Source organism: Conger conger, chromosome 12 (assembly GCF_963514075.1).
Source record: "Conger conger chromosome 12, fConCon1.1, whole genome shotgun sequence".
Lineage (NCBI taxonomy): Eukaryota > Metazoa > Chordata > Actinopteri > Anguilliformes > Congridae > Conger > Conger conger.
This window is the reverse complement of record NC_083771.1, coordinates 29,057,278-29,080,733: the sequence shown is the minus strand read 5'-3', so window position 1 is coordinate 29,080,733 and position 23,456 is coordinate 29,057,278. Positions and strand designations below refer to the sequence as shown.

Below are 23,456 nucleotides of genomic sequence, written 5' to 3'. Positions count from 1 at the left end.
TAAGCAGTGTTTGGATAGTTAACTTTGGTGACTTTTGCTCTGTTTGTTTGTTTGTTTGTTCAAAAAAAAAAAAAAAAAAATGGCCCTTGTCCTTATCTTTGTTGTACAGGTAGCAGTTGAAATTGTACTTACCTCTAGGGTCTTTCAGCGAACTTATCCCTGGTTATGGGTATGCACTTTGTTGTACGTCGCTCTGGATAAGAGCGTCTGCCAAATGCCAATAATGTAATGTAATGTAATGTAATGTAATGGGGGCACCCAGGGCCCCAGCACAGTGATGTGGTTTGTTTTTGAAAGAGCGGGCCAGGTCATTGGTCATTGGCTACGCACTCCTTTGCGCTCCCAAGCCACAGTGAATTACTGTCACTGCAGAGCAGAATGTAGTGCACAGTTGCCTTATCTAAATAAAGGCCAAATAAAAATACAAAGTCTCTATGCCGTGAGGCATAATTACCCATTCAGAATTGGGGAGACTAAAAATGGCTTAAATGGATATACCATCCAAAAAGAAAAAAACATTTAAAAAAATGTTGCAAAAGGTTTTTAACTATTAAAAGAAAGAAAAAAATGGTAAAAAAAAAAAAGAAAAAAAAGAAAAAAGCTACAAGCTCAAACTACATCAATATCACTCTGACACATGGTTGGCATTTATATAGCGCCTTTATCCAAAGCGCTGTACAATTAATGCTTCTCATTCACCCATTCACACACACACTCACACACCGACGGCAATTGGCTGCCATGCAAGGCGCCAACCAGCTCGTCCGGAGTATTTAGGGGATAGGTGTCTGGCTCAGGGACACTTCGACACAGCCCGGGCGGGGGATCAAACCGGCAACCCTCCGACTGCCAGACGACTGCTCTTACTGCCTGAGCCATGTCGCCCACCTACTTTGTGGATAAGTGTATAGTTCATATTATTTTCGGCATATCCGCTGTGCAGGCTGCAATTGGCTACTGTCATTCACATGCATACTCTCCTATTTACTTTTGGTGGGCTTGCTCACACCCTCTCCAAAATCTAATCTAAAAGAGAAACTGGCTGCTCCTGTTTATAAGCTGTGACATGATTGGCTATGAGTTGTTGTGATACCTTGGTATTGACCTGTGGTAGAAGCTGTGCATGATGTGGAAGAAAACATTTGTACGTAATTACGATATTTCACAGCTCGTTAGAGGCAGGTTTATTATGCGGAAAATTAACGGAGGCATTAGTAATAGAGATGAGTTGCCGTTAAACATCAGGGCTCATTGAGGTAGAGCACATTCAGATAAAGGTGTGTGTGTGTGTGTGTACAGGTCTGCGCTTTAATGTTATATGCCCCTGTGTGTGTTAAGGTGCGTTAATGTGTCTGCCGTGCATAGACTGCGTCACTATGACATTGTACTTTGAACTTTGCTTTGAATGACAGTCGTTTGTCTTTGTTTACCAGCTTGTTCAGGCAGGTTTTGTGGATGTGATGGGGAGTTAATGTTCAGGCCCAGGCTCGGCACAGCGCTATAGGATGAGTGTACTGTAGACTGGCTGGTGATTGGCTCTCATCATGTTCCTTTTGTTCTTATTTTGTTGTGTTTTTCTGCAGGACTTCAGAAGGCAGTACCGACCGGTCTACTGCTTGGATGTAAACTGGATGGTCCGTAATCCACCCGGCCATCCCGTCTGTGAGCTCAGCAAGTCAGTTACTGCCAGGAGTAATGTGACTGTCTTTTTACAAACGTGTCTTCATTTATTTTATTGAAACAAATGTAAAAAAACGTCCCCTTCCCTAAATGAGTTGTGGTAAGCCGACCCACGCTCTGTGAACGGCCTCCTCCTGCGTCATGGCTTCTGAGCTGCTGGACAGAGCTGTGCTGAACAGGACCTAGGGTCAAAGGTCAAAGGTCGCAAGGCGGGGGCGGAGAGAGGGCATGGAGAGGAGGAAAGCGGGCAGAGCAGGGGCGCGGGGTGGGCAGCAGGGCTCCGACTCGGGGCCCCCGTCCTCTCCCTGTGACTCCCCCTGGGAGTCGGGGCGGGAGACCCCGCAGGGGCGCGGGGACTTCTTCAGCCACATGGATGACAATGGAATCATCGGATTGGACGAGGTCTCAGCAGGGGAGGAGCTGGAGGAGGGGTTGGAAGGGGGCCTGGACCCGGCCTGGGACCCCGGGGCCCCGGGCCCCGAAGACGGTCCCCTGGATGAGGACCTGCTGGAGGACCTGAGCAATGGCCTCAGTGACCTGCAGGACTCGGAGCCCCAGTCCCCGTCCCCTGGCCATTCCCTGTGTGAGTCTCCCGCACACACCCGCACACACATTGTACACTGCAGTCCTGGAACTGCAGGATAGTATAAAGCAGAGATCATCAACTCTGGCCCTCAAATCCAGCCCTGGTTTTCTTTTCTCACGGGTAACTGAATAATTGCATAGTGCTACCAATTGGCCAGATTGTCCTCATACCTGACTTTCTGGTAAAGGGAGGGTGGAAAACCAGGGTGGAAAACCAGCACCCCTGGATCGTGATTTGATAATCCCTGGCACAATACTGTAGGTTAGGGAACTGGGTTTATCATGTGGAGGTTGCAGGTTCATGTCCGATTTGTGGTGCTGTTAATGTGTTATGCAATATTCAAGTAAATTTGATTTGTTCTTATTCATGCAACCAGAATTGCCCCCAGTGTATTTCCAGCATTATAAATCGATTATAGTATGTAAAACCATGAGCTGTGTTAAGTCTATTTGGATAAGTGCATCTGCAAAACAAAATTAGTCACGTAATGCAATGTTTAATGTGCAACAGAGGTGGTCTGTCTGTTCTAAATGCACCAAGCACAGTACTTACGTAAAGGTTCTAGACACACTCAACTGAAATAATGAATTCGCCAATGGTTTAAAAAAGATATTTTTATCTGCAGATAATCTGCAGTGGATTCTTCTTCGCATAAGAGCTCAGGTGCTTTAAATAATAGTAAAACTGAACTTGGAGGCTGTTATCTTTGTGAACATAACAGTGAATGTGCGTAGGGGAGAAAAACATTCTGCTGGTTGTTGAGTGTTGAATAATTGAAATAATTCCCCTATCTCTCGCTCCATCTCATTCTCTCTCAGTTCCATTTCAACGTGCTTGCTGACATAACTTTACAATGTTGCAAAAGGCTAATCCAAAACATCAACAGTCTCTCTCTCGTTCTCTCTCTCATTCTCTCTCATTGTCTCTCTCTCTCTCTCTCCAGATGATGAGGACGAAGAGCATGTGGGGCTGGATGACTGGGAGATGGAAGGGAACGAGGAAGAGGAGGCTGATGATGGCGATGAAGGGGCAGCGGGCTGGGCGACCCAGGAGGCTCAGATGCTTCCGGAAAGAGACAGGCAGCTGGACATGACGGATGAAGAGCGAGAGGGGGAGGACAGGGACACCAGGGGGCTCTCTGAAGCACTGCTCCCCGTCGCCGTGGGAACGCTGGACGGACGGCGAGGCCGGGACACCGTATCCAGGGGCGGGGCCCGGGGTAGCGACAGCGCAGGGGAGATTTCGGCAGGTCCGTTCTCGGGGGTCAGCTCCCCCTTTGAGGGAGAGGACGATGGGAGGGGACTGTCGGAGGAGGGCTTCCCCAACCAGGACCTGTCCCCAAATCTGCACCCTTCCAGAGGGGCCGGGGGGCCCACCCTGTCCCGCACCCGGGCGCAACACCTCCTGCACCCGCTCCAGTTATCCACGGAGCAGCTGGACCCTGTGGGGGGGATCGACGGCGAGACTCTGCCCGAATCCGGCTTCACCGAGAGCATCCCGGAGTCCCAGAGCAGCCGGCTGAGCCGGGCCCCGCCGGAGCCGCTGGCGGGCAGGGCGGAGGACCGGCCGGGGCCTGGAGGAGGAGGAGGAGGGGTGGAGGAGACGCAGGAGATCAGCCCACGGCCTCGCCCTCTGCCCCGCCCCGCCCCGACTCCGTCTCCCCTCAGAAAAAAGACTCCCCGCGTGCATCTCTCCAGTCGTAAGGCCAGGACCCCGCTCCCTGAGCCCTCCCCTCCCTACAGCCCAGATCCAGGGGCTCGCTCAGGCCCCAGAGCCCCCCCCAGAGCCCCCCCCAGAGCCCCCCGGGCGAGCACGCCCAAATCCTCCACAGAGTACCGCCACTCTGACCACTACGGGTGAGTCTGTTTTCTCCCTGACAGGGTTCAGTACAGGACATGCTGCACAGCGCTGGACATGGCTCTTATCTCCTGGCCATTTTGCTTTTGTGTTTGGAATGTGTGAACAGGGCAAACTTAGGTCTTTGACTGGAATGTACAGAGCACATCGCATTGATAATGGAAGAGTTGTTTCTTCTTTTTTTATTTGGCATCTCCAATCCACCCAATTTTGGTTCATCAAATTCGCAAATTATGTACCGTATATATGCCCCCTGCTGCCAACTCGGGAGAGTGAACACACAACTTGCGGTTCTCCTGTGAAACCCTTGGTGTTAGCCAGCTGTTTCTTTTCACACCACAGCCAAAAGCCACACATGCACAGAGTAGGGGCGGAGAAGACCCAATCATACACATGCACAGCGAGCCACAGAGAGCCACAGAGAGCCACAGGCACCCAGACCGCAATGTGACAATGTGAAGCAGATTGTGTGCCACCCCTGCTGGCTTAACAGCTTAAAGATTGCAGTCACAAAAGGAACATTATAGTCACAACATGAACATTACAGTCACAACATGAATAGTACAGTCACAACATGAACATTACAGTCACAACATTAATAGTACTGTCACAACATAAACATTACAGTCACAACATTAATAGTACAGTCACAACATGAACATTACAGTCACAACATTAACAGTACTGTCACAACATAAACATTACAGTCACAACATGAATAGTACAGTCACAACATGAACATTACAGTCACAACATTAATAGTACTGTCACAACATAAACATTACAGTCACAACATGAATAGTACAGTCACAACATGAACATTACAGTCACAACATTAACAGTACTGTCACAACATAAACATTACAGTCACAACATGAATAGTACAGTCACAACATGAACATTACAGTCACAACATTAATAGTACTGTCACAACATAAACATTACAGTCACAACATGAATAGTACAGTCACAACATGAACATTACAGTCACAATATGTCTGTTCCAGTTCTATCCCTGAAAGGTGCTCGGAGATGTACATGATTAGTTTCATCAATTACAATGTTTCTTTCATCTCTGTGTTGACAGGAAAGGGCAGCTGAACTTCCCCCTGCCTGATTTCTCCCAGGTGGGGCCCAGAGTTCGTATCCCAAGGGGAGAGGGGTACAGGCCGCCCAAAAGCAAAGGGCCCAGTCTTCAGGGGGCCTCCTGCTTATCTGAGCCCCTGCTGGTGTATAAGTCTCCTGCGGAGATTGTGAGGGAGGTGCTCATGAGCAGTGGGGATAGTGCAGCTCCTCGCTCTCCCCCCTCAGCCACCCCCGCCCCCTCGCTCTCCTCCAGACCCCACAGGCGCGTCGAACCCACTGTGCCCCAGGAGTTCCGCTCCCCAGAGCAGGCTACCTCACTGGTGCATCAGCTGCAGGTAACTACCTGAGCACTGCCCCACTGCACTATAACACTACAGACACCGCACTATAACTCTGCAATACAGACATACCTACTGCACTATAACACTACAGACACCGCACTATAACTCTGCAATACAGACATACCTACTGCACTATAACACTACAGACACCGCACTATAACTCTGCAATACAGACATACCCACTGCAATGTAACACTGCAATACAGACATATACACTACAGTATAACACTGCAATACAGACATACCCACTGCACTGTAACACTGCAATACATACATAATCACTGCAGTCTTTTAGCTCTAGTAGTACATTAGCTCATTAGTGTAGATAATGTACAGTACAGCAGTAGGCATGTGTATTTTGCCTGGACACACTTAAACTGACACAGACACACTGACAGGCTGGCACACTGAGACTCTGAGTTTGACTGACCTTTATCCCTGCTCTCTCACAGGAGGACTACAACAAGCTACTGACCAAATACGCAGAGGCCGAGAACACTATTGACCGTCTCCGACTGGAAGCCAAGGTCTGATGTGTGTGTGTGTGTGTGTGTGTGTGTGTGTGTGTGTGTGTGTGTGAGTGTGTGTGAGAGTGTGTGTGTGTGTGTGTGTGAGAGTGTGTGAGTGTGTGTGTGTGTGTGTGTGTGTGTGAGTGTGTGTGTGTGTGTGTGTGTGAGTGTGAGTGTGTGTGTGTGTGTGTGTGTGTGTGAGTGTGTGTGTGTGTGGCTGTATGTGCATACTGTATCAGTGATTATGTGTCAGCATGCATGTGCGGATACACATAATGTGTCCGTGTGCGCGTGTGGTGTGAGATTGTATTGCTCACAGTTGACTGCTGGTCCTGCATGAGTATCAGACCAAGTCGCCGCGGGAGTGTTCCTGTACTGTACCAGGCTGCCGTGAACATGCTCCAGGTTATCTTTGGGCTGTGTCTGGTGGTGGGGTAAACTTCCTGAAAGTGAATCCAGTATTATAGCTCTGAACAGCCTTTATATCTCTATATTGGCACCTAAAAAATAAAAACAAAGGAGAATTCTCAGTCTAAAATCAAATTTGACAAGAACTTTTTACACTGAGAGTGCTTTTTATCCAATGCGGACCCACAGAGTTGAATTAAGACTGAAAGCTTTGCTGTGTGAGTTGGGCACACTCTTATCTGTGGAAATACAGCAGCTGTGATGTCTGTGGAAAATCTGTATCAGTCTGTGTCAGGAGTGCTGCATGTCAGGCTGTGTCAGTACTGCTGAAGGGAACGCACGTTTGAACTTTCAGTCGCTCTGTGTTCAAGGTGCCTGCCTTTAAGGCCTTATTCGGTTATATAGGGGTGAATAAAGTCTGCTGAATAAAGTCCCCCTTGCATCCTGTCATCTATCTTGACTGTGAGACAGCGTGATGAATTACCCATAATCCCCGGCTTTTGACGGTAGCCTCCTATGGTCATGTATCTCCTGGCCAAGAGAAGGAAGTATTTCTAAGGGACTTCCTGTGCTCTCCAGAAGATATGACAGCGTTGCTGTTTGAGTCAGATATGGTGATGAGAAACAACTGTGCTGCAAGGGTGTTTTTGTTCAGAGCTGCAGAGTGTGATTGCTTATGATTGGTTAGGTTGGGAGAGGGGTTCTGCAGTGATTTGGTATTAAGACATGTCTTTGTGAGAGAGACAAAGTCACCTTCAGTATTTAGGTGTTATATCCACAGACAGGATTGTGTTATTATCTGTGTGTGTGTGTGTGTGTGTGTGTGTGTGTGCGTCTGCGTGTGCTATAGAGCGAGAGAACAAAGAGAGATTAATTGATTGATTGAAATTGAAATTGAAATACAGTTCCTTATCTCTGGACCCACACAGCCATGTTCAAACCTGCCAAAACATGTCACAGCTAGCAACGGCTAATTTCATCCACTGCCCCTGCAACTGTCCCCTTTATTACTGTCGTTCTGCGCGCGCGTTATGTGTCCTTGTGTGCTGGCCTGTTGTTAGGCTGTGTGTCCCAGTCTCCCACCCCTGAGGAAGCGCGCTAACTCCAGGTGGGGGAGACTGTGTGTGTGTGTGTGTGTGTGTATGTGTGTGTTTCTGGGGGGTTGGGTGGGGCTTGTTCCTTGGCAGCCAAGATAAGAGTTCAATAGATTTAAGTTTGCTTTTCTTTAGTGAGACATATAAGGAAAAGTGCAAACGTTTCCATTTGTGTCCCTAATAATTGGCACTATTTACTGGGAAGTATATCTTACAAACTTTTAATACACGGTACTGTATTTAGTATTGATTTTCATAAAGGCTTTGTGCTGACCTGCTGCTTCCTCTTGCATGGAGAGCTTTAGCGCTGGTTGGCATGGGGTGTGCAGTGAATCTCCACTGGGGGTGTGTGCAGTGAATTTCCACTGGGGGTGTGTGCAGTGAATCTCCACTGGGGGTGTGTGCAGTGTATCTCCACTGGGGGTGTATGCAGTGAATCTCCACTGGGGGTGTGTGCAGTGTATCTCCACTGGGGGGGGGGGGGTGCAGTGAATCTCCACTGGGGGGCTGTGCAGTGAATCTCCACTGGGGGTGTGTGCAGTGAATCTCCACTGGGGGGGGTGTGCAGTGTATCTCCACTGGGGGTGTGTGCAGTGAATCTCCACTGGGGGTGTGTGCAGTGAATCTCCACTGGGGGTGTGTGCAGTGTATCTCCACTGGGGGGGTCTTCAGTCTCTAACACTTTGATCTGCTCACAGGTGGGCCTGTACTCTGACCCCCCAAAACCCAGCCATTCTGCCCAATCAGGCACCATCCAAAAGGGTTCAAAGGTCATGACCCTAACTTTTCCCCAACCCCAGAGGGCAGAGTTCAGCCAAGATGCGGTCAGCCCAGACCCAGGTATACGCACCTCAAGTCACAAAACTTGAGCTGAAGCTCTAATATTGCCTATTTTAAGATTCACATTTATCATATCTTCATTCTACATTATCTATTCTTCTGGCATAATGCCCTAGTTCAGGGTGACTTACACTGTGTACTTTAACACATTATCCTTTTATAGGGATGGATGGGTAATGGAGCAATCTGGGATAGTTTTTGTGCTAAAGGGCAAAACAGCAGTGCCCCCATTTGTCACTTTAAGGTCACAGCTGCTGTACTTAACCATGACACTTTTATTAGCATTGAATATGCCCTTATTCCAATTCCTTGTACAGTTTGCATTTTTATATTATCTTTGTTTTCCTTTGAAGTAATGTTGATTTTTACGTCAGGATACTCAGGACAATAATAACCTTTATTGCGCCCCCGCATATTATTTTACATTACATTACATTACAGTCATTTAGCAGGCACTATTATCCAGAGCAACGCGCAATAAAGTGCTAATTTATTTGAACTTGCAAAATATTTCACAGGCAGATTAATCTTAGTCGTGGACTAAATTAAGAGTAGTATGGAGAATCCCTATTGAAAATTTAATTTAGTCTAGAACTAGGCTTAATCTTTGAATCTGTGAAATTGGTCCATTATGTTATACTTGCCTTTAATATTCTATGTTCTGTATATTTTACCATAATTTTGTATTGTTAAAAAAAAAAAAAAAAACCTATTACCTGTACATCTGTTCTTTGTTTTCTGCAATATTATTTTTATTATTTATTATTAATCCTATGTTGTCATCATCCACATGCATGCCCTTCCAGAGGCCTGCAGCTGCTCATGTATCCTGTACGTGCCTTTAATCCCACGGCAGGGCAGTCTGGAGCTTCCTGTGCTGAGTCCTCTTCCTCCCAGGCCCCGGGCCCCCGACCCGGGGAGCAGATGACTGAGGAGCTGGCCAGCCTCACCAGAACATTCCAGGCACAGGTGCAGCGCTTCTCCCCCCTCTGTCCCCCTCAGCGGAGAACCGATGTGAACGCAAAACACCTGCGTATTCTCATCCATTTCTATTCATTCATTCAATACTTTACTGCCATATCAACGCGGTTGATTAGAATGAGTCTAGGTGTGCTCACATTCTGGACAGAAAGGAGACCCGGTGACATGAAATCGTTAAAATAGCATAAAACTGTTAAGATACAATAAACCATTCAGAGTCCCATAATCTTTGATAATAAAAGTGCCATTACAGGTACTTTGAGACATAACGCACTGTCCAAAGACCCATAGAGCAAGTTCAATTGATTCAAGTGCATTTAAGAAACTAATTATAAAAACATCTGGTCTAAGCCACATTGTTAATGTATTACTTTGGCTTAATAGCCTGCGGTTCCACGGGCAGCTTCAGGGATGGGATTGCTCCTAATCTTTCCTGATTTATCAGGGAGTACTGGCTCTCCGGGGCCACCACCATTTGCCTTCTCCTGCTGTCAGAGTGCTGAAGATTTGGATGTTTTTTTCCCCCCCCTGTGTCTGGGAGAGACATCCAGGATCTGAAAAGAAGTCTTTCCTGAACAATCGCATCCCTGTTTCATGTCGTATAAGCCAAATCAAAGGCTTTCAGTGAAAATCCCCCCAAAAATAACAGATGTTGTTTTTCCTGACAGCTGTGTTGTGATCGTTCAGGAGCCATTGCAGTGATAAGAGGAGCTTGCTCTGAAGATCTGAACGATCTGAACAGAATGTGTCATTTGGCGAATGTAGTTAGTGGTTATGATCTGAGAGAGCTGTCAGTGCAAGTGCCTGTGTTAGGAGACGCCGACTGGCTTCAGGGAGAACAAAGAACGGCTGAAGTGAGAAATACCTTCTTTCTTTCTTGTTCCGCTCTTGCTGTCTCTGTCTCTCTCTTTCCTCTTTAGCTCGACTCATTTGAAGATCTTCTGAAGAGCCGAAAACTGAAGCCGTTTGAACAGATGAAGGTATCTATCACCCATGCAGATTAGCCCCGGTGGGGCTGGTTGAATAACTAAGAGGGAGACGTCCTCCCCATCAAAAATGTTCTGAGCCCAGTGAAGTGCTGAAGTCCCCAGGTGTCGATACAGAGTCTCCTGCCCGTAGCGCCTTCACATGTCATTTGTACTATGGTCCCTGGTTATGGGTATGCACTTTGTTGTACGTCGATCTGGATAAGAGCGTCTGCCAAATGCCAATAATGTAATGTAATGTAATATACTATAGGTGTTAGCTGAAAATGATGCGAATGAAAAAAGACACCGTGTCCGTGTATAAGAATTCCCGCTCCCCCGCTGTGTGCCTGTGTGAAGCCAGAAGCCTCTTCACACGGGCGGGTTGTGTCCTCTGCAGGGCCTGGCCGGTCTGGTGCAGGGTCAGGACTCTCTGGAGCGGGGTTACCTGAGGGCGCGGGACCAACACAGGGCCCTGCAGCAGCAGGGGAGGGAACCGCCCGCCTTCGACCCTGACCGGTGAGACTCAGCCCGGTCAACGCGACCGCAACCCCACCACAGAGCCTCACTGTGGGCACAGCCTGTCCAGTACCCCTGGATCACATGTTTGTTTTTTTTTGTTTTTTTATTGCATGCATACAGGTTTCTAGCCATGGCTAATTTGCCACCCCTGTCCCGGGCCAGGCTTTTTAAAGTTAAAACAGGAAGTACAGAAGCATTTAACTTAAAATAATACCAAAACATTATAAAGCAGTACAGATAAAATACTAAAATAGGGACAAACACTAAAATAAGGGCAAAGACAGAAAATAAAAATGCTAATAATACATAAAATCAGTGTTCACAGACTTGCTTCAGTTTCAGCCACTGAAAACCTTTTTTAATTTCAGATGGTAGTGCGTTCCACAGTTGTATACCTCTTACTGAGAAGGATGACTGACCAAATGTTGTTCTGCGTTTTTGCTGCTCTGCAATTTCCACTTGTTGCACCTCTATTTCTGATTCCACAGTTTTGTTTGTTTACCAGTTGACAGAGTTTAGTTATTCATACCGCATTTAGAAAAGTGCGCATACATTTACATTTAGGCTCTTTTCCAGAACATCTTGCCTTGTTCTGGATGGGTTTTCACCTAGGATAGGTGTAGATCTGCACCTGGAGCTGTAACCCATGACTGCCGTATCAAATAGATGATAGATTAGATTTTGGCTAATTAATTTGGTTGCTCTTTTTGGCTACCCCTGCTGTTACTCTGTGTCTGTGTCAGGGAGGTGGAGGGGCAGATATTTCGGCTTGGTATGCGTCTGGAGGAGCTGAGGGAACGGGTGGAGCAGGCCCTCCAGGACCACCGCGGGGCCATGGCCTCTCCGTCCCCACCCCCAGCCCTCCATCCCTGCTCCAGGCCCCACGGAGCCGGGGGCCCCACTCCGCACCCCGAGGTACTGCCCCTGTGTCCCCATCTCTGTCTATGGTCCGTTAGAGCGATGGGCCATTGGGGTGTTTTTTTGAGATTTGATAATGATAATTCAAGACAGCCAGTTGATGAATGGATTTTCAAAAAAGTTTTCAGTCGGGCCACTAGGTGGTGGTAGAGATTCTTAAAGAGTTTTATTGTTTATTTTTGTAAAACAGGCAGAAATCAACATGGCACTCTGCTCAAGACTGCCCTTGATATATTCCATTAAATAATCAGTGCTCATCTATTTAAACCCAGTCAACTTCTATGACCATGGGGTCATCAAAATATTTGCAGGGTTTGAGTCCAGTTGTTCATAAAATAATGACCATGATGTGCTGATTCAATAATGACCATTACATGTCATTACATTACATTATGCTGTGATGTAATAATGATAATGATATGTTGATGTGATAATGCTCATGGGATGATGCAGTTATGAACATGATGTAATGTTACACTCATGGCCATTATATGAAGATGTAATAATGACCCAGTCTGTTTGCACTGTTACCATGTCGCCCTCCGCCGCGCAGAGCCCAGTGTCCCCTGTACGAGGGGGGTTTGGGGGGACCGTGGGGGCCGAGGTCAGCTCCGTGAGTGGGGAGAGTGGAGAGGACTATGGAGAGCTGGACGAGGGGCTCCCGTCTGGCCTGCCCCCCGCTCTGCTCCGCAAGCACCACCGCGTAGAGAGGGACTTTGACTCCCTGATGGACCAGTGAGTCTCCACACCCGCTCCCCTGTCCCAGAGTGCACCGCTCCATTCCAGTTTCTGTGAACAAACCTGATGGTCAGCGCCCCATTGTTACACTGAAAGCGCTGATGCGTAGAATACATTACAGTACATTCATGGCATTTGGCAGACGTTCTTATCCAGAGCGACGTACAGTTGATTAGACAAAGCAGGAGACAATCCTCCCCTGCAGCAACGCAGGGTTAAGGGCCTTGCTCAAGGGCCCAACAGCTGTGCGGATCTTATTGTGGCTCGAACCACCCACCTTGCGGGTCCCAGTCATGTTCCTTACCCACTACACTACAGGCCGCCCTAGAATAGACATGAACTGGAATGAACAAATAACCCCAGTGGCAATGAATGTTCAGTCCTTGGGCATGCTTCTTTGTTAATATTCATGAAGGTTTTATGTAGCCCAAGAATCTATTGTTACCAAATAGAACCTCCATTGCAAAGAAAGTAAAAAACAAAAACAAAAAAATAGTACTGCAGTTGACCATCTGATTACAATAGAGAATCTGTGATGTTAATGCTGTACCGTGTCCAGAGGCTGCCAAGGAGAAAAGTAATGCTTACAGTACTACAGTGATCAGAGGTGTGACCTTTCACCTTTAGGATGCTGGTAATTATCTCTCTATGTTTCAGATACCAGAGTTTCAGGGAGCTTCCTGGACTCCTGACAGAGGAAACCACAGACGTGGATTCTGCTGTGCTGCACACAACCTCTGTGGAGCATGATGGGATAGCACCAGGACTCCAGAGGACTGACAATGAGGAGGTCCGAAGGGCTGTCTTGCCCATGTGAGTCTGAACTAATCTCTCATTGGTCGACACAGGTCAAGAGCAGAAATAATTTCAGTCCTGATATATTAATACATATGAATACATAATTACAGGAGCTGGCCATTCTGCACATCCATGATCATAATTTAAATCTGTTCTCAACAATATCCAGCAGTGACAAGCCTGGACTTAAAAGCCTTAAAAGCTTTAAAAGAGCTAATGTCTCTCCTGCTGACATGTACAAGACCTTCATGCTAACAGACGCTTAACAGACAGGGTGTACATTCCTGTGTGCGTGCGTGTGTCTGTGTGTGTGTGTGTGTGTGTGATTCTAAGCAGAAGGTAAAGAGATAAATGACCAGAGAGAGAGAGAGAGAGAGAATGCACCCAAAAATAAAATGATTTGTGCTGCTTTCAGGCAGCCTGACAGAGGTGAGAAGGACACAGCGTTGGACACACCCCCTGAACACGCGGTCGACCACTTGAAAGGAGGGCTTTCGCTCCAGGAGCCCCTTCCATTGGCTGGGCAGCAGTGCGGCGTAGTGAGGCAGGGCGGCAGGAAGTCACACAGCAGCAGCCTGGCCAGCCTGGGAGGGAGCACAGCCTCTGAGCGCCGCGGCTCCAAGCTGCACACCCGACGCAGCACAGCGCCCTCCCAGGTCAGCGGCGGTACCGCAGGCAGAACACTAGGGAGTGATATTACATTACATTTACATTAATGGCATTTTGGCAGACGCTCTTATCCAGAGCGACGTACAGTTCATTAGACTAAGCAGGAGACAATCCTCCCCTGGAGCAATGCAGGGTTAAGGGCCTTGCTCAGGGGCCCAACGGCTGTGCAGATCTTATTGTGGCTACGCCGTGGATCGAACCACCGACCTTGCGGGTCCCAGTCATGTACCTTATCCACAATTCACAGAATACACTTTATTAGGTATTTAGTAGACTTATATTTTTGACTTATTGGTCTTCTGCTGCTGTAGCACTTAACCTTTTTAGACTTTCTGTTTTTTAGCTGATGTCTGAGTGAGTGCTACCTGGGGACAGTTAAACAGTTAAACATACCTCTGGGTGTCTGTCTCACAGGATGGGCTCCTGTCTCCTGAGACCGACAGCGGCTTTGTGGGATCAGAGAGCAGCCACCCGATGCCTGCAGCTGGCAGCCTCTCCCAGCAGGGGGCGAGAATGAGGTAGGACACACAGTCAGGCAGATAGTTGGGACGCGGGAGGCCTGGTTCTGGGGTTTCACTACCCGTTGCTTTTCCGGAGGTTTCAGTCTGACGTCAGGCCCTCCCTCTGTCTTCAGCCGCTCTGCCCCTCTGAGAGAACGAGGAGAGGAACCTCAGCCAGCCTCAGACTCCGCCCGTACCCCGGCCCCTCGGAGACCCGTTCTGCAGGAGCGTGTGTGCGGCCCCTCCTGCGCCCCTGAGGTTCTGCCGTCAGGGCCGGGGCCCAGAGGGGGCCCCAGCCTGGCCCCGGCCAGCGCCTCGACCTCCAGCTCCCCCCAGCCCTGGACCAGCAGCCTGCTCTGCGGGTCTGAGTCAGAGAGCGAGCGCGGTGAGCCCACACACTCTGTATCAGCTGTGGCTCACATTATTATGTAGCCGGGTGTTTACTGTGCTCATACTGAAGGGTTCTGCCTGACAAAACTGCAGCTGTCACACCACATGCCAGTCAGTGTCTTTGCTATATCTTAGTCTGTGTATCCTTTCTATCTGCTCCACCCAAAGATAAGATGTACCCCACACGCGCACACACACACATATACACCCCCACGCACGCGCACACACGCGCACACACGCATACACGCACACACACACATACATACACATACACACATACACCCACACGCACACACACACACACACACATGCACCCGCACGCAAGCACACACGTGCACGCGCACACACACACACACATACGCCCACACGCACATGCACGCGCACCCACGCACTCTCACACACACACACACTCACACACACACACACAAGTGGCCCTGATCCACAATCCTCTCTGTCTCTGTTCCCTGCAGCCCACAGCCTGTCAGAGCGTGAGGAGGGACGGGGTGTCCGTCACACACACCTGGCCAATCGGCAGCCTCTCCGCCAGCCAACCCCGTCTCCTGCCATGCCCCGTCATCATGGCCATCCCCTCAAAGCCCTGGGCTCGGCCCAGCTGACAAATCGACAGTGAGTTAGTCTCACCCCGCCTATCTCAGCAACAGACCTGAGATTCATGAGCCCTGATAACTCCTGGACCAAGGTTGCACCGCAGTAAAAAAAAAAATGAATTAAATAAAAATCATTGCAGTGCAGCGAATCACATTACTCAGAAATGCCCCTCTCGCCAATTCCCAGTTATTGTTTTTGCATCATGACCTTAGACAAGAGAAAACAATCTTAAGAGACATGCATGGCACTGTGCTGTTCTGTGTGTTCCTTTATGGAAAAGAGTGGAATGAATCAGATGCCTTTAATGTAATTCTTTACATTACACCCATCTGTAATCACATGAAATGTCAATACAGTGGACATCAGTAGGTGTGGAGGTTTTGGCTGTGGAGGTCAGTAGTTAGAGAGCTCAGTAGTTGAGATCTGTGCTTATGGAACTCAGTGGTTTACGAGGTCAGTGGCTTTTGAAGGTCAGTTTATATGGAGGTAAAAAGTTATGGAGGTCAGAAGTTAAGGATGTCAGAAGTTCTGGAGGTCTGAAGTTATGGAGGTCAGAAGTTAAGGATGTCAGAAGTTCTGGAGGTCTGAAATTATGGAGGTCAGAAGTTAAGGATGTCAGAAGTTCTGGAGGTCTGAAATTATGGAGGTCTGAAGTTATGGAGGTCAGAAGTTAAGGATGTCAGAAGTTATGGAGGTCAGAAGTTAAGGATGTCAGAAGTAATGGAGGTCAGAAGTTATGGAGGTCTGAAGTTTTGGAGGTCAGAAGTTAAGGATGTCAGAAGTTATGGAGGTCAGAAGTTAAGGATGTCAGAAGTTAAGGATGTCAGAACTTATGGAGGTCTGTGGTTGTGCTTCCAGCTCACGTTTGTTTCTGCCCATACATTCCTCAGTGAGGCCATCCGGTCCTTGCAGGCCGAGGTCAGCAGGCTGAAAGAGCGACTGGAGGACAGTCTCAGACACCCAAACCCTACAAGCCGCGTTAGATCGCCCCCTTCAGCCTCGGAGGAGGAAGGACAGCCTCACACCAGGTACAAGTCTGTCAGCAGGAGGAGGAAATGATTGGCATTGCTGCCAATTTTTCCGGTGATATCAAACCGCGATTCCTATGTCCTTTTTTTCTCCTGTCTCACTATCTGTCTCTCTCTCTGTCTCACACAATAGAGTGAGAGAGGAGTCTGAGGGCAGAAAGAGAGTGCGGGAAAAGGAGGTGCAGAAAAGGAGGAGGGACCCTCCCAGGCCCGCCCCGAGAAAGAGATCAGCCTCTGTCCCACAGCACAGACCTGAGCTGGACATCAGTGAGTGGCACCCCTCCCTCCGTCCGTCTATCTGTGTGTGTCTGTCTGTCTGTGTCTGTCTGCCTGTCTGTGTGTCTGCCTGTCTGTGTATGTGTGTGTATGACTGTCTGTCTGTCTGTGTGTCTGTCTGTCTGTCTGTCTGTGTGTGTGTGTCTGTGTGTGTCTGTCTGCCTGTCTGTGTGTCTGCCTGTCTGTGTATGTGTGTGTATGACTGTGTCTGTCTGTGTGTCTGTCTGTGTCTGTCTGCCTGTCTGTGTGTCTGTCTATCTGTGTCTGTCTGTCTGTCTGTCTGTCTGTCTCAGTGTGTATATTGCTGTTTGCCTTTGTATCTTGCTGTTTTGTGTATCTTGCTGTCTATATTGATCTGTCCACCTGCCTCTCTGCTGGATCATTCTATCCATCTATGGCCCATCGCACATTTACACATCTGTGCCTCTTGTATTTTCTGCCTTCCTCCTATTGGGTAACGCAGCGTGTATTTTGTGTTGTGTGTAATGCCGTCTCCAGCCACTGATTCTGAGTATGCCCAGTCCGTCACCAAAGAACAGTCCTCCCGGCGTATCCCAGAAGCCTCCGCAACACAAGGAGGGCAGAAGCAGGCTCGTCCTGTAGCTGTGATGCACAGAGGACCCTACACAAGTAAGCAGCGGCCATTTTACATGCTGTTACAGCACACTACATTTTACAGTACATTATCAATTGCTGGGCTGTACAGTGAGTTACATTATATTTTCTCTGCAGAACAGCTCTACAGACTGACGCCCCCTGGAGGCGATGAGGAAAATGACAATGGAAACCAGAGCAGCGGAACCAGAGCCTGTCCAAACTGTCGCAATGGTAACCCTCAAAACATTAAACATTATTTTTGGTTGAGGGATGCTGCTGGTGGTCTTGAAAATCATCTTGCTGTCAATGTCTGACACCGATTAAACCTTTAGAAACTGATACTGAATCAGAATCCACATTCTATTGATAGATCCAATCCTGTTGTTAGTCAGGGAGTTTTCCTTGCCACTGTCGCCCAAGGCTGGCTCTGAGAGGGTCTCAGGCCTGGGCTCTTTGTAAAGCTGCTTTGTGACTATCTTGCATTCTAAAAGGCGCTATACAAATAAAATTGAATCACATTTAATCATATTTCCAGCTAACTGTACAGAATGTCAAAGGTCATTGATTGCTAGCATTCACTGCCTACAGCCTCTGCTAATGTCTTGCTACACAGGCACTAAATGAATGTATTGAGTTGAATTTGAACTGAATTGCACGGAATGTTGGGTGAATATTTCCCATTTGCGGTCCTTCAGTCTTCAAAGTAGTATAATTTCACGGCAATTTGACATCAGCGGGACTAAAAATAATCTTCCATTCATCCTTATAGTGCTTTTTTTTAGAACGTGCAGGAAACGTGAATATGAAATGAGTGGAGGCAAGCCCATCGACCTGAAAGCGCTGTTGTTTGGAAATAACAGCGCTCCTGTCAGCAGTGGAACTGATAGTATCATCACTGTCATTAGAGCCACTTCTGAGAGCTTCTCGAGCGATTTATACTCCTCCTGAAAGAGACACAAGGCTGCTACATAATGGACGCCGGTGTGATGGCCGCATACTGATCTCTCGCGCTGTTCTTGAGTGTTTGTGAACCTCAGCGGCAACAGTAGCTGAAATGGGCACCGTTACTGGAACCGTTACAGCTGTGGAGTGCTTCATGCGGTCCACGTGGACCCAATGAACGGACCTTTCATCTGAACCGCAGTCGTGCTGAAGCTCCTCTTTTCATTTGGTTCCCAAACTCTCCAAGCCCATGACCCAGTTATTTCCTGCAACCCTTCCACTTATCAAATGTAGCCTTACGCGTTCAAGTGTGGAATTAAAGCTTTAATAGATAATATCTGTTCAAAAACTTCCCACTGATGTTTGGGCTTATTCGCCTAACTCACTTTTTGACACCTCTCACCACCAGCAGTCTTATCTGTCTCCTCCCTACATGTTACTTTGAAAACATATTTACGCATTTAACTAATATCCAAAATGTGTTTAGTGTAGTGTACTTGTGAAGCATTTAATTTGATGGGTATTATTGTCTGTTGAAGGTGTGCATTATTCTCTATCTTCCTACTTGTATCTCCGATCCACCTCATCTCTTTCTCCTGGCCCTGGTTGAAAGTATGGCCCTGTACTAACATTGTGTGCTCCCTCAGGGAGGATGCCCTCAGGGGGTGCCACCGACTCCGCCCACCGCCCCCTCCATTCCCGCTGTTCCCAATGCTGCCCTCTCTGCCGAGGGTCGGACTGGGGCCGGGGTCGAGTCACCCAGCCAGGTAATAATAATAATAATAATAATAATAATAATAAACTTTATTTATATAGCTCATTTCATACATAAAATCTAGCTCAAAGTGCTTGACATTATACGAGTCCCCACCCCTTTGAGTTTATAGTCAGTCCGTCGCATAATCTTGTCCTGTCATAACTCATTTCAATTGGTCAGTATTTGCTTTCTCCACGTATCCTCTCATTAATAACTTTATATTGGTGTTGTCGCTGCTGGTGTGTTTTATATTTTGTGTATTATGTGTATTTATGTTATTTATATTTAGCTATGAATGTTATATTGAGTAGTGATATTAAAGTTACACTTCAAGTTGAACTAAACTGAAGTCATTCCCTAAAATGACAGCCTGATGTCTATTTTTGAATCTCCTGCATTGATCAAAAAATTTAATATGTTTTAATTGTTATATTATTATAAATAACAATAACATTTATACAGTACTTTAATTCAGTTCTCCAGCCAAATGTGCATACCATGAAAATTAACTGAAATAAACAAATAATAAAATACATTGAAAAATAATTCCTTATTAAGTTATTCTGCATTAAGATGGCTATTCTGTGATGATATAAGCACTTGGAATATGAGGGTTTTTTGGTAAAAGCAGTGCGGAAAAAAATGGGCAGCAGTGCGGTATAGTGGTTAGGGAACTGCTGTCATGTCCACGGTGTGTAACCAGAATTTCTTCAGTAAATCTCCACCTGTATAAACAGACAGTATTTGAGATAATGTAACCTGTCCAAGTCTCTGTGGATAAAAGCGTCTGCTAAATGCCTAACATGTAAATGTAATATTTTGCAATGGAGGAAGTGAGATTGACATAAGTATTTGTTGGCTGTTCGGGGAGAAAGCTGTTTTCTGAGACCATAACCTGTCCATATCAGTCCATGTCTGTCTCTTATGGTTGTCCCCCCCCCACCCTCGTCAGAGAAAGCTGAAAACGTTCCGGGCTCCAGTGGCTGTGTGTATTGTTTTGGCTGGTTGTCAGTGAGCATTAATTCTGAAAGCAGTTTTTGCATGTCTTTCAATAGATGGAGTCTCCGCCCTGCGGGTCAAGCAACCAATGGACTCGCCTCACAAAGTTGGGGGCGTGTTCTTGGCAGCAGCTCCAGTGCCCGGCACTGTGCCTATGGTTCCCTGTGTGCCGGTCTGTCCGTCAGTGCTGTGAGTACTGTTATACCTTATAATATGTTGTTCATATATGGTTCATGACTTGTGTTATGAAATATACAAATATACAAATATATTATTATTTAATTTTATTATTGAATATGCTTTGGCAATACAAATTCATTCTCTAAGGTGTGGTAATCTTTGTCCCATGGGTATTCATTCTCTAAGGTGAGGTAGTCTTTGTCCCATGAGTATTCATTCTGTAAGGTGTGGTAGTCTTTGTCCCATGGGTATTCATTCTCTATGGCGAGGTAGTCTTTGTCCCATGGGTATTCATTCTGTAAGGTGTGGTAGTCTTTGTCCCATGGGTATTCATTCTGTAAGGTGTGGTAGTCTTTGTCCCATGGGTATTCATTCTCTAAGGTGTGGTAGTCTTTGTCCCATGGGTATTCATTCTGTAAGGTGTGGTAGTCTTTGTCCCATGGGTATTCATTCTCTAAGGTGTGGTAGTCTTTGTCCCATAGGTATTCATTCTCTAAGCTGAGGTAGTCTTTGTCCCATGGGTATTCATTCTCTAAGCTGAGGTAGTCTTTGTCCCATGGGTATTCATTCTCTAAGGTGTGGTAGTCTTTGTCCCATGGGTATTCATTCTCTAAGGTGTGGTAGTCTTTGTCCCATGGGTATTCATTCTCAAAAGTGAGGTAGTCTTTGTCCCATGGATATTCATTCTCTAAGGTGAGGTAGTCTTTGTCCCATGGGTATTCATTCTCTAAGGTGTGGTAGTCTTTGTCCCATGGGTATTCATTCTCTAAGATGTGGTAGTCTTTGTCCCATGGGTATTCATTCTCAAAGGTGTGGTAGTCTTTGTCCCATGGGTATTGTAGTCTTTGTCCCATGGGTATTCATTCTGTAAGATGGTGGTCTTGGTCATACATGTCTTCACAGTCTGAGCTGTGTGTTTGTCCCTGCAGGTATGTGCCCAGTCCTGTGCTGAAGGCCCGTCCCTCGTACCCACAGCCTCTCTACCTCTCTCTGGACGGCAGCGCCGGCTCAGGAGCAGTCAGGAGCCAGGGCAGTGACCGCCGCCATGCTCGCTCTCTCTCTGCCGATAACCGCGCCCTCAGCCGGTCCCTGACCCGCGCCATCGAGGCGGCGCGCGGCGTGAGGTCAGCCTCACGCAGTGTAGCCCGCTCCCTCTCCTCCGGGCTCTACCAGCAGGGCGTGCTCATGCAGTCCTACCTCCGCTGACCACCAGAGGGTGCCAGTGACCGCACGAGTGGCTCTGCAGTGCCGCTCCTGACTCAGGGCCACCTGCTCTGCCCTGTCGTCTCCATGGCTACAGAAAGGCTACTGTGCTTTCCCACAGTGTCCTGGTGAATTAGGAAAACATGAACTTTTTTACAAAGATGTAAATGCAGGAAATGGGAAGTTTTTTTATGTTTTATTTCCTTCTTTGAAATCTGTTTCTTTCCTTTTTATTTAAAAGTGATGTCTTTTAAGGGGAATGGCAGGATAATGAGTGTTTTCTGGCAATATCTCAGGTACAGTATGTATATAACTGTATGCCTTTTGACTTTTAATCTTCTTAGATATAAAATCAATATCTTAATTGCCTCCCGATGGTCTGTTTGTTCTTGTATCGGTGAAGCCCAGAGACGTGTGTTGAGGCATGCCTGTTGGCTATAATTGCTACTGAAGTGTTAATAACTGAGTATACCATCAATAATGCATTATGCTCAACATTGAACAATGTTTGCACACATGGAGGAGCCCAGAGAGGCTGTGATTGTGAACTCCTTAATTACACTCCTGGGTATCACTGTGCCACTGGCATAACCAGGAATTCATTCCAGGTCAGTTAATAAAATATAGCCCTACTGAGTATCAATTTTAATTGACAGTTTTTTTCATCATAAGTGACAGGCTATAACAGTGCACATAGTGATTTTATTTTTTGGGGGTAATTTTCCTGTCAACCAGCCAATTCACTCCAAAAACACAGCTTCTGTGTTTTTATCTGTTTTTTATCTGCCCGTGTTTTGTGTTTGTTCGACCTCATCGAAATGTTCTGCTGGTAGCAGCAATGGGGCATTCCATTAGAAATCAGACACTTCCTGACTTCACCCTTTTGCGTTTGAGTGATTTTGTTTATGTCACGGACGACACATGAATCCTTAATGTTGCCTGTGCTTTTCTTTTTCACCTCAAATATTACTTCAGTTTTCCCATTTGTTGGTCATCACATGCCCGAGTAAGCAAAAATGATTGTAGGACCATGTAGAGGGAAAAACTTCACATTTTACTTTGAAGCCACTTGTCAAGGTCAAGTATGCGGCCTGTAGCGTAGTGGTTGAGGTACATGATGATGGTCTGGCAGTGAGGCAGGGATGTGTGTATGTGTTATGATGCTATCCAATTTTATTGTTTCATTTTAATTAGATCATTTGTTTGGTTGAGAGGGATAGGAAATCATGTTAATTTAATGACTGTAGTGAATTAAATTAACAGAAAGTGCTTGAAGAAATCTATTATGAAAATCTATCATGAAAAATGTTTTTACAGCTATGGTGAAATAAATGCAAGGAAATGTTTGTTTTGGGTTTTTTTGATAAACGAATTTCAGTGGAAAATGGCAAAATGCATAACATTATAGACTTATAAAGTGAAAAATGAGGAATGAATGGCGTATCACGTCATGTGACTGTACATGTGCTGTCATGTGACACTATCATGCTGAGTGAACCCTGTGTCAGTGCGCATGCACTGGGCCCCCTGTGCGACACTGATATGTGTCTTTGTTGTGTCTTCCTGCAAAATTATTACTTCCTTCTGTAAACTATTGTTACCTATTGTTTTTATAACTTTGCTTATCTTCCTATGGGTGGCCCTGCTAAGAAATGTACTGTGAATTATTTACTGAAAATGAGAGTTTTCAAATTTTGTGATTTTTGGCATTTTTATGAAATGACACAAAGCAATAAGAAACTGTGAATAGTTTGCATTTTATTGCGATTGTATTTTTTTAAATCACAAAGCTTTTTCTCAGACCTTTTTGTATTTTTGTAATAGAACTGATAAACCCAAATCAGGTCGTACTTTGTACATAATAATTGTTTCATTAAATAAATGAAAAAATAGAAAAAAAAAGTTTTGTGTTGACTGACGTTCCCTTTGTCTAATGTTACATTTTGTCTAAAGAGCTAAAATAATTCAGTGTGACAAATGTAC

The 23,456-nt window shown here is 46.6% G+C and overlaps 1 protein-coding gene across 1 annotated transcript; it reads left to right on the top strand.

The window, feature by feature from the left end:
• Window positions 1-1,908: 1,908 nt before the first annotated feature.
• On the top strand, window positions 1,909-21,640 carry akna (AT-hook transcription factor). Its single transcript, XM_061262122.1, has 22 exons — window positions 1,909-2,263; window positions 3,210-4,122; window positions 5,211-5,544; window positions 6,003-6,077; window positions 8,260-8,401; window positions 9,258-9,370; window positions 10,303-10,362; window positions 10,748-10,866; window positions 11,613-11,784; window positions 12,341-12,522; window positions 13,183-13,338; window positions 13,739-13,979; window positions 14,407-14,510; window positions 14,627-14,877; window positions 15,353-15,509; window positions 16,382-16,519; window positions 16,653-16,786; window positions 17,294-17,425; window positions 17,528-17,623; window positions 18,982-19,101; window positions 20,147-20,279; window positions 21,200-21,640. Exons 1-22 carry the CDS (start codon window positions 1,909-1,911, stop codon window positions 21,474-21,476), a joined length of 4,404 nt encoding a protein of 1,467 aa, XP_061118106.1. The 3' UTR covers window positions 21,477-21,640.
• The last annotated feature ends 1,816 nt before the right edge of the window (window positions 21,641-23,456 follow it).